Below are 13,693 nucleotides of genomic sequence, written 5' to 3' on the forward strand. Positions count from 1 at the left end.
AGGTGATCACAGTAAAAGAATACTGAAGAAGAATAAAGTTCTGACTTTAGTGCCTCATTTAAACAGTGTTTAAATGTAATTTAGCTAAACACAATAAACCTAAACACAAATTCACTATAAGAGTCTTTACATCCAAAGTATTGGAATCCCTTTACTCTGAAAGATGAGCCACCCTTTTATTTTTTATTAAAAAAGTGTTTATTGGAAGGCGAAACAATAAAATTCACGAGGTGGTAACATACAGGTGGTATATGCTGATTCACAGACAGTTACAGTTCCACAACTACAGTAGATCTAGAACAAACTGATATTTCACCATATTAACTGAATGGTTTTAAGAGGGTCTCTGCTATACAAACAAATGACTCTGGAAGAGGTTACCACCAAGCAGACCTCTGGCGTGGAAGTGCAGTGTAGGGACCTAACATCTTTAGCTGGTGGTCTCGAAACACTTACAAAAGGTTTTTCTTATTTAGTTTAGAGGAAGTTTCCAAGAATGTTTCATTATTAGAAACTTGCAGAGCAGAGAAAAACAATTCTCTTCTATTGAACTAATTAGCGTTTAATAAAGGGTATATACAAAAATATAAAAAGCTTAAAGAATGTCTTCTGTTACAAAGCATTGAACATCCCTTAGAGCGTTTGAACACGTAGAACAGTTAAGCCTCCCGTTCTGAACAGAGTTGTGACTGCAGCAGCTGGTGTGTAGGGGTGGTGAGTTGTATGGTAGCTTCTAACAAGCTCACACAGTGCTCAGAGGTCACCTGTGCTGGAACTAGATGCTTCATTCCCCATTTAGACATTAGGATACACTGCTCAGCATCAGTCTGACTTGATCCCAAGGCAGCACCTCTTCACTTCAAACAGAATTAACCTTTTGAGAGAAATAAACATTATGGAACTAAAGGCATGGAATTGTATCAGACAATGTTTGTATTCCACAGGAATCACAATTTTGGATGAGGGATAACTTGACTAGTGTCTACTTCTAGAAGAAAAGGGATAACTAATGGAAAAGCTTTGCAAAATACGTGGAAATTCTTAAACCGATTCTGATTCTCAATCAGGGAATTCTCTTCCTCTCTTGAAAAGCACCTACATTTTTTTTTCTGAGCCTTTCCTGCAACTCTACTACAGGAAATTCATTTCTAACTCTGAATTTAATGGTAGGAAACTCGGTGTCGGGTAAAACAAAACAGCAAGCGTGGCCTAACTAAACCACAGACCTCTTTCCTGCTTTGGCAGGCATCCAAGCTGGGGGAAGGCTCTTGCCATAAAACCACCTTTGTGATGGACCCTATTTCTTGAAGGTTAGGATAAAGAGAGAGGCTGCTGCTGCTGTGGCTTACACAGAACAGGCTACTTACCTAAGTGTGACAGAAATTAATTATAATGCAAATAACCCCAAAAAGGAAAAAATAGCTGGCTACTTAGAGTATACGTGTACTTACCTTGTGGTTTATTTTATTAATTACATCAGAAAGACTTTAAAGTTAGTCTTTTGATTTAGGTTTAAGCTGCTTAATAAGACAAAATGACAGTTAAATCTGGCATTATTTTAAAAATTGCTCAGTAACATTCACTTACATTCATCTCTGGCCTTCATGCGTGCAATAAATGAGTAGCTTTTATTTCTTCGATAGTTTTCATAAGGGTCATCTAATGCAACTCCCACTCCTTTATATTGATCCCATTTGTCTCGGATATCTCCTCCTTTAATTGGGTCCTGAATCCCTTGTTCCTTGGCTCCCAATCCACCAGATCCACTCCATCCTACAGAAAGGACAAGCACTGTCTTCAGAGCTCTGACAATAAGAACAACAGCACCCAAGATCGCAGAAACATTTGGGAAGCAAGCTCAAAATCAGTTTGATACTGCGGGGTAACAGACAGCCTGAATAAGAACAGCCAAGCTGTCCCACTGATTTCAAAAGTAGCAACGTGCAGTGGTTTGTGGGAGTTTACGAACATCAGCACCGCCACTGAAAACCGCCAAGAGGCCAACGGGAGGAAACAGAGCAATCTTGCCAGCCAGTCCTGCTGACCTGTGCTATCAGGGGGAGAAAGAGCTCAGTAATGTCTCTTGGACACCAGGCTTCCGTATCCTTCCCAGAAAGGCAGCTCTTGCTTCCTCTCCTCTGTACTTCCACCTCGGAATATACTTACTGTGACCCTGGGAGAGCAAGGTCTTGGAAGGGACCATAGTTAGGAACATTGGTGTAATTGTATCCAAGAGCTGGGTGCCTCATTTTGTTTCCTGGTTTGTGAAAGATGATATTCAGGGAAAAAAAGAGTTGAAAAGCTCAAGGACATTGTCTTACCCATTTTCACTAGCATTTGATGGCCTTTATTCTCTTCTCCAAGTCTTGATTCTGGTATAGGAGGCCCAGAACTGGACCCCAAGCCAGCAGAAGAACTAAGGAAATAAAAAGAATACATTAACCAGAAGAAGGCAACACTGTTCTGACAGACACATTGTCAGACACAACGAGACATCAACTCATTCAAGTTCTGCTAAACACGAAGGTCCAGTTTAATTGCAACCTCACTAATAAACTGTAAGTTAATAGGAAGTTATTAGATTATGGAGTTACGGATGCCAGAAACACTCTACCTGCACCTCGTACAAGTTAGGTTCCTTTTATGAAGGCATAGGAAACCTTCAGAGCTACATAGCTTTTGTTCAGACAAATAGCCACAACACAGTATTTTTGTGTATATATAAATATATACAGCATGCAAGTAATGCTCCCAAATCTGCCTGCCATCTTCTCTTTTGTCGTATTTGTTGAGATGCTTCATATGCCCAGGTGATGAGAAAAACTTCTTTAATGGAACATTTCTGAGCAACTCGGGTAAAAAGAGAAGGAAACAAACAGCTACTTACGGAGGAGTGGGACTGCGAGACCGCGACCGGCGTCGCCTTCCTGGGGAGTAGGACTTCGATCGCGACCTCGACCGTGAGCGCGAACGGCTGTGAGAAGAGCGGGACCTGCTCCTGCTCCTGGAGGAGGAGGGCACATGAGATCGACATGAGCGCACATTACAGAGCAAGCAGAGCTCCTCGTTCAGCTCTGAGGGGCTTTTTCACTCCAAGGTTCAGCCCACTGCACTGTACCTGGACTGAGACCGTGAATAGGAGCGGGACCGAGAGCAAGAGCGAGATCGGGACCTCGAGTAGGAGCCAGATGATTTTGAAGAGCGGGAATTGGACCGGGAGGACGATCGACCTCGGCTTTTCGAGCGACTGCGAGACCGAGAAGGCCCACTGCACAGACAGAAAAAAAGATCTCCAGTGAAGCTCTTAGGAGATGTGCAAGGAAGGAAATACTTTTCATCAAGTTCAGACTGCACAGGGGCACTGCAGACAACCTAGTGAGAACCTGACAGTGTGTCAAGAACTGTTTCCTCCAGAGCAGACTAACATTCGAGCAAGTTAAAGCTCAGGGATTCCATCAACACTCCTCTGAACAGATATTCCCCAAGTATTTAGTGTAACGTATTATGGGCACCTTCCAAACGAAGAGCACACATCAGAGGGCAGCAGACAGGATCGCTCACCTATTTCTCTTCTCCTGACCTTTCCTCCGCCTCGCTCTCATTTTAGCTCTGAAGAATTCGTACAGTCCATTCTGCTCCCAGCCTTCACTGCAATAAATCAACCACACAGAACCAACATCTGTGAAAATTCTACGTAGGTCAACAGAGAAGTTCAGGATTTCCACTAGATTTTGTAGGAAACAGAGGGTCTCGGCCAAAAGGTCTCACACATCTTGGTGTAAGATCAGACAGTGTGTGCAGATTAAAACAAAACAAGAGCATTTATTTTCAGCATTAGTAGAACCAAGACACAGGCGAAGGAAAAGAGAGGCACTTCTGTGTTTGAGACAGCTTCTTAGGGCATTTTCCTTACCATATTGTTAGCTATACCTACTCTTACCTGTTTCTAGGCCTGTCATGAGATGGTGGACTATAAAATGCCTCAACCGCAGCCAGGAGTCTCTCACTGGGGGGCATTGGGGGTGGAAGACGTATATCTTTAGGATCTAAAGGTTTATACTCATGATCTTCAAGCTGCCGGAAACAAAACAAATTACATTTGTGTCATGGGGTAGCTACCTGAAGAGATAAATATAGATTTAACTGTGAGGGACCTCACAATTCATTACTGGATAAAAACATGGTCCAGAAATAAGGATTCTGCAGCTGACCCAATGCCTTCTGGAGCTGTCACTACCATTTTGATTTCAATGAGCTTAGCCAGCACTGCACCTGTCGAAAGCTGCATTTTGTCTACCTGGCAATCCATTTAAATGCTCCATTTACCCACCTTTGTGGTAACAGTGCCTGAATGGAAACCTGGCAAAAGCTGATGCAGCAGCAAAGGCAGAGATGGAAGAGACTATCTGTTCACCTCAGACACAGCATGCAGAAACACGGATACCCCCAAAGCAGCTGGCATCCCCAAAGAGGCTGAACGTTTTTGCTCTTGTTCTTTGTTTGTATGTGCCACATTACGGTTAAAAGGAAAAAAAGAAATCCTTGCAGGAAGAATCCCGAACAGCGCCCTAGTGCACAGTGGCCACACCAGGTCCCTCTGCCCACCTGGAAATCACTGAGCACTAACTCAAACAAGGTAAGATTTTCAAGGGCACATTAGGCATTCCCGTGCATGAGCTGAATGGCATTCCAAGGGGATGCAACACTTGAAAATGTTACCGTGTTCGACACAACCCCTGCCACAACCTTGTCTGGCAGCTGCTGCATGGAAAGGTGTCAAATCATAACGTAACATTTGAACATGGACCTAAAGCTGACCAGGGCATTCCGGTCTTCTAATCCTAGCAGCCAGGGCCCATTTCAAGCACTTACTTTCACAAGTGGAGCCATAAGTCCGGCGGGAAGGTCAAAGTAGGGAACGTTTGGCACCAGACTGGGATCATCATGGTTCATGTGCGGGGGCCCTTGTCGCCGCATGTGAGGAGGCTGCCCGTTATTGAAGCCGTGCGGCGGAGGCCCGAAGTCGGGGTGCTGCGGCCCTCCCCACGGAGGGTGCTCGCTGATCCCGGGATGAGGCAGTCTGTGACCAGGGTGATGATGAGGAGGGCCCATTTCTGCACAGAGCAGGAGGGGTAAGGAGGTTTGTGTTAGCTTTAGAGAAAGGAAGGCAATCCGAGAGAGCTACTTCAAACAGTGCATTTATCCTAAAATAAGATATATCATCATGGCAGCTAGGGCCTTGAGCATCAAGAGAAGGAACAAAAGAGAACCAGAGCTGTTACGGGGCCACGCTCACTCCAACCCCACAGCGTCCCTCTCAACAACTTGCACAACAACAGGAAACTTTAACTAGAGGCGCTGTTTGCTTTGGAACAAACTGTGGCCAACAAGTGCTGCAACAAGAATATTCTCAAGAATGAAGGGTTTTAGACGCAGGGCAGCTCCCAGCACGCTGTTCCCGAAGCCTGAACACGCAGACCTGGACTTGGTTCTGTCCCTACACCGGGCAGGAGACGTAAACAAACAAACGTGGCAGAAATCACCTCGCACCAACAGCACTTTGTTTAAAGGGGTGTTTTGAGAAGAAGCAGAGTTAAAATCCTGCTAAAACGCAGAAGTGAATGACATCTGCCCAGTCCCTGATGGACGAACCATCTGCCACAAAACCCGGCGTATCCTGCTGAGCTCATTGCACTGTGCAGGAAAACGGGAGCCTGGAAATGAACCCCGTGCTCCGGGGGACAGGGCTCTGCAGGAGGAGCCCTTGCAGCCACTGTCCGACCTCCAGCCAGTGCCATCTGATTCATCTTGCAGAATTTCGGTGTAATCTCTGCTGTCATTGCCTCGCTGCTTTGCTATTTTTAGCCACCTGTTTCAGCAGATCCGCTCCTCCAGCAGCTTTACTTGAAGCAACAAAAGATCTGGGTCACAACTACAATGCCAAACACAGCACCGTTTCTGAGCTTACACCTTAATTCCCCCAGCACAAGAAAAGCTTTTTTCCCTACTTACTGACATAACTCTGTTAAAAAGATGCATTTTCAAAAAAAGTACAGATTGTTTTCATAAAAAAAAAAAGTTACAGAAGGTATCCACAATCCTAAATGCATAAGCTTGAATTCCTTTTTTTTCAGCCTTTTTTGGACTTATAGAATCATGAATATTTTACACTTAAAACAGCAACTCCTACATTTTAAGCTTAAAAATGGCAACCTAATTGCTTTTTAAGTGACTTGTCATAGGGAACTACAAGGACCTTTAGACTTTATGTTGATAACAATAATTCTAGATTAATCATAACTTGTGAATGTGAAATAGAAACTAAATCAGAGTAGAACTGTATCAGACTTCCAAGGAAGCCTGCAGCCAACTCCTAGCCACAAAGGCCAGGCAAGACAACAGAGCTCTCATCTATGGCCTGACATGCAGAAAATCCAATTTGCAGGCAGGGGGTTGCTTTTGACTTCTGGACTTCAAGATTTTAAAAAAGAAATACTTGCAAAAGAAACATCCATTGGCATCCAGATACTGCAAACAGAAAAGGAACCAATTCAGACATATGCTGCCCTGAGTTTGGGTTACAGTTTCTGGTTATCCACATCCCACCAAGGGAGGCAGACTCAAAAAAAATGCAAAGAAACATCAGATTCTGCATGTCATATAGCGGCCGCTTCCCAAACCCCCCAAATCATTGTTGTTCTGGAAAACCATTCTAGTCCTCCAAGCATCAGCTGTCACCCCAAAGCACTAAATAATTTTGCAAGGGCAATCAGCATTGCAACGTAAGAGAACCTGCCCTGGGACACACTTTACCTTGAGGAAAATCCCCCTGGGGGTAATCAAAACGATGAGGATAAGGAGGCCTTTCAAAGGGATGGCGAGGTGGAAAATCATCCTGCATGAAGCGAGGTGGGAAGCGGTTGAAATTATGCGGATGCGGGGGCTGGTTGAATTGGGGATGTTGCTGATGTGGAGGAAATGGGCCTCTGAAGTGAGGTGGCCGCTGCATTCGAAATGGAGGTTCCCTTTGACCCCCACCCCATGGAGGTTGTTCGTGCTGGTTGTTCCATGGTGCTTCAAACTGGTTGTTCCAAGAAGGATCTGGCTGGTTGTTCCAAGGTGTCTCTCGCTGGTTATTCCAACCTTGATCTCTCTGTTCATTCCACATTCCTTCATGGTTGTTATTCCACGGAGGACAATGAGGAGGTCCCTGCTGATGAGGGTAAGGACCCTGGTCAGAAGACTATAAAAGCAAAGAACATAATAAGAACAGTCTACTTTTTAGCCCAGCTATAGCCTGAAACAATAGACAGTATGCAAAGAGGAGAAGGATTCTCCAAATGCAAGGTCCAAATAACTGCAACTGCAGAGAAAAAAATGGAAAAGACCAAACTGCCACTGAATTGAATGGCAGAGTGCTCTACAGAGTGACTCTTGTCGTTCGGCTTATTCATAAAGGAAAAGTGGTAGGTGACAAATCGTCAACCATAATTTATTCCTTGCTTTCAGCTGTGAGAAAATTTTGGCCGACTCTGGAGTTCTACCACTGACAGCTTGTACCATTCTCTCACAACCAAGGTGCTCTTTCTGAATAGATGAACGCCCATCTCCCTCTATACCTTGTCTCAGAACCATGTTTAATACCTGTTGTTGACCCCAGGGTGCAACAGGGTGAGGCTGGTCAAACCAGGGTGGTTTATTTGGCGGAATCTGATCATGAGACCCGGGGCCACGCGGTCCTCCTGAGGCAGGATCCTGCACTCCAGACCCTGTAGTGTCATATTCTGTAGAACCAGACAGCGGCATCTGAGATTTACCATCATCTGGAAGAGACAGGAGAAAGTTGTAAGCATCCAGGTCACAGGTGATTACTAAAACACCAGACCTACAGCTTAGTCCATCTGAATTTTCCTGCATGTGGTCCATGCTCAGCAGAAATCTGCTACTGGGAGAGAGGATTTTTGATCTCAGTCTAAAATGTGCATCTTTGGTTCAAGACTGTACCAACTGCAATCTCCAGGCAGCTTTAGACTTTCACCTGAGACAAACCAGCATCGCACAGCAGCTCGCTACTAAAAAAAGCAGTAAATATCTCACAGTGTTGCCACCCACTGACTTCTGCCCGTGTGCTGGGACAGGTTAGTACCTGCTTGCGTAACTGGAACAGACGGCGGAGCGGTGTTTGGTGCTGATGTGGGGGCCTGTGGTGGCGGGGTTGATTTCACCTCATTCTCTAGCGGGGGCATTTGTAGTTGCTGCTGCTGCTGCTGCTGCTGCGTTAAACTGTTCACAAATTCTTCATGCTGAGTCTTCAAGTTCTGTATCTGCTGCTGAAAGGCTACCTGTACAGGCTGTACTACCGTTGCATACTCTGTGATCAAATTTGCCTGAGAAAATTAGATAAATTAGGAACATTTTCCAAAAGTTAATGCCGCAACTGAAGCAGCTGTCCTAGTTTCTCAGACAGAAACTCCTATATCACCCCCCAGCCCCTCCCAAGAAATACATGAAAACCCAGCAGGGTCTGTTGGCAGAACAACATACTCACAAGAGGAATCTATGTGGAAACTTACAAAAATGTTCTCTGCAGGTTAAAACCTGCCATCTGTATTAAAAGCTACCTTTCAAGAGCAACTAAAATCAACAGCTTTCATTATTAATGCTAAAAATGACTAACTCCTGCTGCTGCAGTAGGCTTAGTACATAAAATTTTAAGTTATGGCTTTCTTTAGTCACTCTTTTACCAGTTATGCTTTTCCATAAGAAGAAAATAAGCTATAGAATATGGACTTGCATTTGTAACTACCCCGATGCACTTTCTGAGATTGTATCAGCAGACAAATCACTGAACATTTGAAATAACGAGGTTATATTTTACATTATTTTTGTAAACCTTTGTAAAGCACAAGAAAAAAAATACTATTTACATGTCAAGAAAAAAGAAACATTTCTAAATTTGTTCTCAAATGTTTATATAAGTAAGTGTTAGTTTCTCTTGTGGCTAACCTGGTACTGGCCAAGTCCAAGAGCCGGGCTCTGTAACTGCTGAATAATTGATTCATCAAAGTACCCATTTTTCTCCCACAGCTGGAGAAGCTGCATAAATGCAAGAGCAAAAGGTTGTTAGAAATGATGGACAATAGAAGAAAAATCAAGGCACAGCATTTTTATGCCTCTAGCTTTGTCAAAAGGCCTAGCATTTAGTAACTTGTCTTTGGAAGTACGAAGGACCTGAAGGTATTCATCATCATGGTAACTTTTAAATAAAGCCCAGGTACTTTTTTTCATTTAAAGTTATCATTCAAACATGAATTTAAGTACATTCTGTGACGGAAAGGCCATGCTTGATAAATCTCAGCAGTTCTCTTCTGTCCTCATATTTCCCATATGTCTAGCACTAATCGGAGAGAGCAAAACGTAGCGTTAAACAAAAACCAGCTACTTACTCTGGCGATTTTCTGTTGCTTATCCTCCTCCACTGCTAGGAAACTGGTACAATAGATGGGCACAACCACCTTCTGCAAAGCAGCCAGAAGGTCTCGTGCCTGCTTCCGCTGGCTTCAGGAAAGGAACGAGGAGAGTTATTGCCTTTTACTAGAACAGTAACACTAGTTCTTTACATTTCTGTACGGACTTATCTGAAACAAGCATACACAAAGTAGATGAAGCTGAGTATAGTTATTAAAAAAGTTCTTACCAGTGATGCAGTACATCATTGATCAAGTAGATCAAATGCAGCCGGAGCTCGAAGTGGGCTCCTTCCGCCGTTATGCGATTCCGCAGGTGCCCAGCCATCAGCTCACAATGGGCAGGAGACTTTGCATTACTAAACATCCAGTTTTTGCCAGCCTTAGAAAAGGATTTTTAAAGTATTTTAAGTTAGAATGTGAACACATCAGACTTCGGACTTGCTAAAACTGAAATAACTGTAAGGAAAATATTCAGTAACAGCTGCTGTCTCACGTGCCATACAGTGCAACAATAACGTTGCTATTTTTAACCATACAGTCTCAAAATTCAAGTTGCACTTATCTCCAACACTACTAAAAAACAAACAGTTCAGATTTAGATCAGTCATTTGTTCCATGATCAGCTTAATTTATCTTGCCTATTCTGAGGGTAATTTCTGTCCTATTTCTTCACAATCAGTAGTTGCTTTGAACTACTTTATCTAAACCCTAACAGAGCATTAAAATTGGTGCCCCAAAACAGTTCAAGATAGGGAGAGAGCGATCTCTTTTTTCCATTAGCACAAATCAAGTCCCTCCATCCCCCCAGTTTCCAGGGAAGAGCCTCTTCTCCAATTTTTGAACTGACTTCCATGTTCTCAGTAGCCAAACAGAAGCAAAGACAAAAAAATCAATTGCGAGTGCAACAAAAACCTTCTGATTGCCTTTTGTACACATAAGACCCCCACGTCCTTCTTGGTATCGTATTCATAGTTTTATAGTTGCATTTCAGCAACAAAGACAGGAATAGACCTGACATGCAGGGACGTTCACTTACCGAGATTGCGTCTTTTGTGCACGTGTCAATTATTGGCTGCAACAAGTTGTCGAACTCATTCATATCTAACTGGGTTTCCTCTAAAACTTTCTGCATTTGTTGTTCAATTGCAAGGGCTACTGCTGATGTAACTTGCTCCTGAAAGAAAAAACAACAACAACAAAAGCAATTACATTGCAACCAATGTATCCTTGTTCTCTTAACCTTAAGCAGTCATCTTGAAGACCAAGCCCTTGACCTCCAACGTGACCATGTATAAGTGTGTTATTTCTGGAAAAAGTGTCTCTTCCTGCTCTTTAGGAGAAATATTGTTTATTTCCACCTCCTAAATCTCTCCTTCACGAGAGCCGATAACTCCGCCAGCTGCTAGATGCACAGCACAGTCCGCACGAGGATCTCCCTTTCTCCAGAGACTCTTCAATTCGGTACCTCCAAAAGCAAAATACAGGCTGAAAAACACCTAAATGGGGCACAGAGCACCATCCTGGGCCAGCCCCAGGCAGAATCCACCTGTGAGTGCTACAAGCTGGAACACCCTGTAGTTTTAGGGAGCTGCAGCATCAAATAAAGGATAGAGTCACTCCTCTGAGTGCCGCCACCGCTGTCCCCCTCCGCAGCCACTGGACAATAACCCAGATGGCTCCTTGTGCCAAACCGACCTGCCGCATGGCGAGGAGGTGCTGCTCCTGCTGCTGGAGGTTCCACTGGCTCTGCTGGATAAGTTCCTCCACGGAGGGAGTTCCCTGAGGGGCCGGGATCGGCGCAGCCGGCGGCAGCGTCGGCTGTGGCAGTGGCTGGATCTGCGCGGGGGCCTCCATGTCCTGGCTCTGCTTGCACAGCACTGCCGGGGGGACGAGCACCGTGTTAGCACCCAGACACCGGCCACCAACAGCCTAGGGGGAGCAGCCTCCGTGACAGCCGAGGCGGGGGGATGGCGGATGGGGAGGAGAAGGAGCGGGTTAGCGAGGAACGACCCAACTGGAGGCCTGGTCAGGATGGGGGGGGCGCTGTGGGGGGACGCCCCGCTCTGGAGGGCACAAGGGTTTCCCAGCGCCCCCCAAACGGGGGTTGAGGAACCGTGAGGAGCCCTGGGAGATCGGCCGAACCCTGGGCGGCCACGAGGGGGGCGGCAGCCGCAGCCCCCTCGGAAAGGCCGGGCCCGCCGCACTCACGCTGCTGCTGCTCCAGCGCCAGCTTGTACTTGTAGTAGCCGTAGAAGTCGCCGCCGAAGAGGAAGGAGAACTTGGGGTTCTCCTTCTGCTTCTCCATCGTCATCTTCTCGAACTCGGGCCCGTTCCGCGCCACAAACTGCGCCAGCTTGTCGATGACATTCCGCAGCTCCTGGTCTGCGGGAGGCAGCGCCGTCAGCCCGCGCCGGCCCCGCCGCCCGCCCCGCGCCCCCCGCGGCCCCCCGCGCTCACCCTCGGGCGGCAGCGGCATCTCCATGGCGGCGCGAAGGGCGCGAAGGGCCGCGGCCGCCGCCTCCGCCGCCGCTAGGCCTCACCGGCCGGAAGTGCCGCGAGGCGGCAGGCGCGGCCGCGCTTTACGGCTCCGTTGCTATGGGGACGGCGGGCGGGAGCGCGCGCGGCGCGAGGGACGTGCCCCCCCGCCCCCAACCCGCCGCCATCAGCGGGGTCCGCGCGGCCCCCAGGCCCCGTTCCCGGCAGCGCCGGCCCCACGGGGGGGATTTGGGCCATTTGTGAGAACTTGAGAGCAAAAACTCAGCGTGGGGCCCAAGCCGGGGGGGCATTTGGTGTATTAGGAAAAGGGGACTTATGAACTGGGTCCCTGGGACGCCCCCGAGGCCCGAGGGAAAGCGGAGGGTCCTGACGCTGATCCGGGGTCACCGGCAGCCACAGTCACTCGACGGGGCGTTCAGCATTACAGGGCACCGTATTTCCAGCCAGAGATGACACCCAAAGACATCCTCACAAAAAGGTAGAACTTTTTATTCTTAACGAGACATAGCATGAAGGCCCCACGATGTTATCTCCAGAGTATAAAAACTCGGGGAAAAAAAAAAAAAAAAAAGTGTTTGCCTGTATCCAGATACAAGTGAAAACAAAACCAACCCCCCAAACTTTTCAAAATTTGTGGTGGTGTCCTCTAGTCAGGCAAAAACATCTGTGCACATTGGCGCCCATGCAGCCCCCCTTCCCTGCTCCCCAGCAAGAGTTTGTCCCCAAAGCGCCCCAAAACCCACAGGGACCAGACAAGGGTGTCCACCAAAACCCCCCGAACGCTCCTCACTTCAGACAGGAAAGAATCCCGGTATATCCAGGAATCACCCGTGCAGTTTTTCCCCGTCATTGCATACAGGAACATCAGCTTCAGGAGAAACACGGACAGGCTGCAGAGGTGCATCACAGGCAAACGGACTAAGAAACAGCCTCAACTTCATGGACCATAATTGAAATAAGAACAGGAAAACAACACAAGGATCTCCATTTGCTTAAGTGCCAGATTTCATACAGTAAGGGTTTTTTTCTTTTTTTTTTGTAAAACCTTGCATATTCACATAAACCAATAAAATACCAATATAAACAGAACAAGAAGGGATAGGTGGTGGCTGCCACCTGCATATTTGCACTTGAGTATGTACATAAAGCATCAGATCCAAGGAGTTACAGATTTGTTTTACCAGCTCATACCATCACCACAAAGTTATCTCAGAATTATTTTTGACAGTGTACAACATGTTTCAGAGATGGAAGCCTTAGAAAAACAAAACTCTCCCTTTATTTATATTGCACTTTTTCACAAATAGCTACAAGGCAGACTTTGCTGCTGCTGCAAAATGCTACATCAGAAAATGCAGCTTAGAACACATTAGAAAGAAATGGTCTTGAGTTTCAGGAATCAGCTCGAGTCGTCCCCAAATTACCAACACTAGTTTTACAAATCACCGTATTCCTAAGTATTGCCTCAATTTTATTCAATATTTAGGTATTTCAAAAAGAAAAAGAAAAAAAAAGCATTTTTATCAAATGAATGAGATTCTCTAATCACTACGGGGTACTAAAATTGAGTCTGAAGGGCAAACATTTTCAAGAGGTCTTCAAAGCACCAAATATTCTAAAGAGCTATTAACAAAAACCCCACACTTTGTGGGAAGAAATTGGTTTCTCTAACACCAGATTTCTAGAACTACCCAGGACTGTTTTGGAAAGAATTTCCCAGTTGTGTG

At 45.9% G+C, this 13,693-nt stretch overlaps 1 protein-coding gene across 4 annotated transcripts; it reads right to left on the reverse strand.

Annotated features, from left to right (window-relative positions):
* Positions 1-174: 174 nt before the first annotated feature.
* Positions 175-12,027, reverse strand: CHERP (calcium homeostasis endoplasmic reticulum protein). 4 transcript variants are annotated; one of them, XM_088527125.1, is made up of 18 exons: positions 11,928-12,027; positions 11,679-11,852; positions 11,166-11,347; positions 10,507-10,644; positions 9,698-9,849; positions 9,447-9,558; positions 9,007-9,096; positions 8,147-8,387; positions 7,645-7,823; positions 6,814-7,213; positions 4,873-5,114; positions 3,941-4,074; positions 3,562-3,648; positions 3,119-3,268; positions 2,888-3,004; positions 2,322-2,416; positions 1,588-1,773; positions 175-874 (listed from the first exon to the last, which is right to left on the reverse strand). In XM_088527125.1, the coding sequence occupies exons 1-18, from the start codon at positions 11,950-11,952 to the stop codon at positions 870-872; spliced, it is 2,709 nt and encodes a 902-aa protein (XP_088383251.1). In that variant the 5' UTR covers positions 11,953-12,027; the 3' UTR covers positions 175-869. The 4 variants fall into 4 exon arrangements, with proteins under 4 accessions (XP_088383251.1, XP_088383250.1, XP_088383249.1 ...); XM_088527124.1 differs by having other exon boundaries at positions 6,814-7,216; XM_088527123.1 differs by having other exon boundaries at positions 6,814-7,243.
* Positions 12,028-13,693: the final 1,666 nt, after the last annotated feature.

Source organism: Tinamus guttatus, unplaced genomic scaffold (genome assembly GCF_059628265.1).
Source record: "Tinamus guttatus ecotype Peru unplaced genomic scaffold, ASM5962826v1 Tinamus_guttatus_pri_ptg000261l, whole genome shotgun sequence".
Lineage (NCBI taxonomy): Eukaryota > Metazoa > Chordata > Aves > Tinamiformes > Tinamidae > Tinamus > Tinamus guttatus.

Bases quoted from the DNA above. Each gene is read 5' to 3' on its own strand.
- CHERP (XM_088527122.1), bottom strand. From the start codon at position 11,952: ATGGAGATGCCGCTGCCGCCCGAGG. The intron at 9,850-10,506 runs GTAAGTGAACGT...TCCTTTTCTAAG, and splicing joins GCACAAAAGACGCAATCTCG to GCTGGCAAAAACTGGATGTT. The intron at 5,115-6,813 runs GTAAAGTGTGTC...TGCTCTGTGCAG, and splicing joins CCAGGGGGATTTTCCTCAAG to AAATGGGCCCTCCTCATCAT.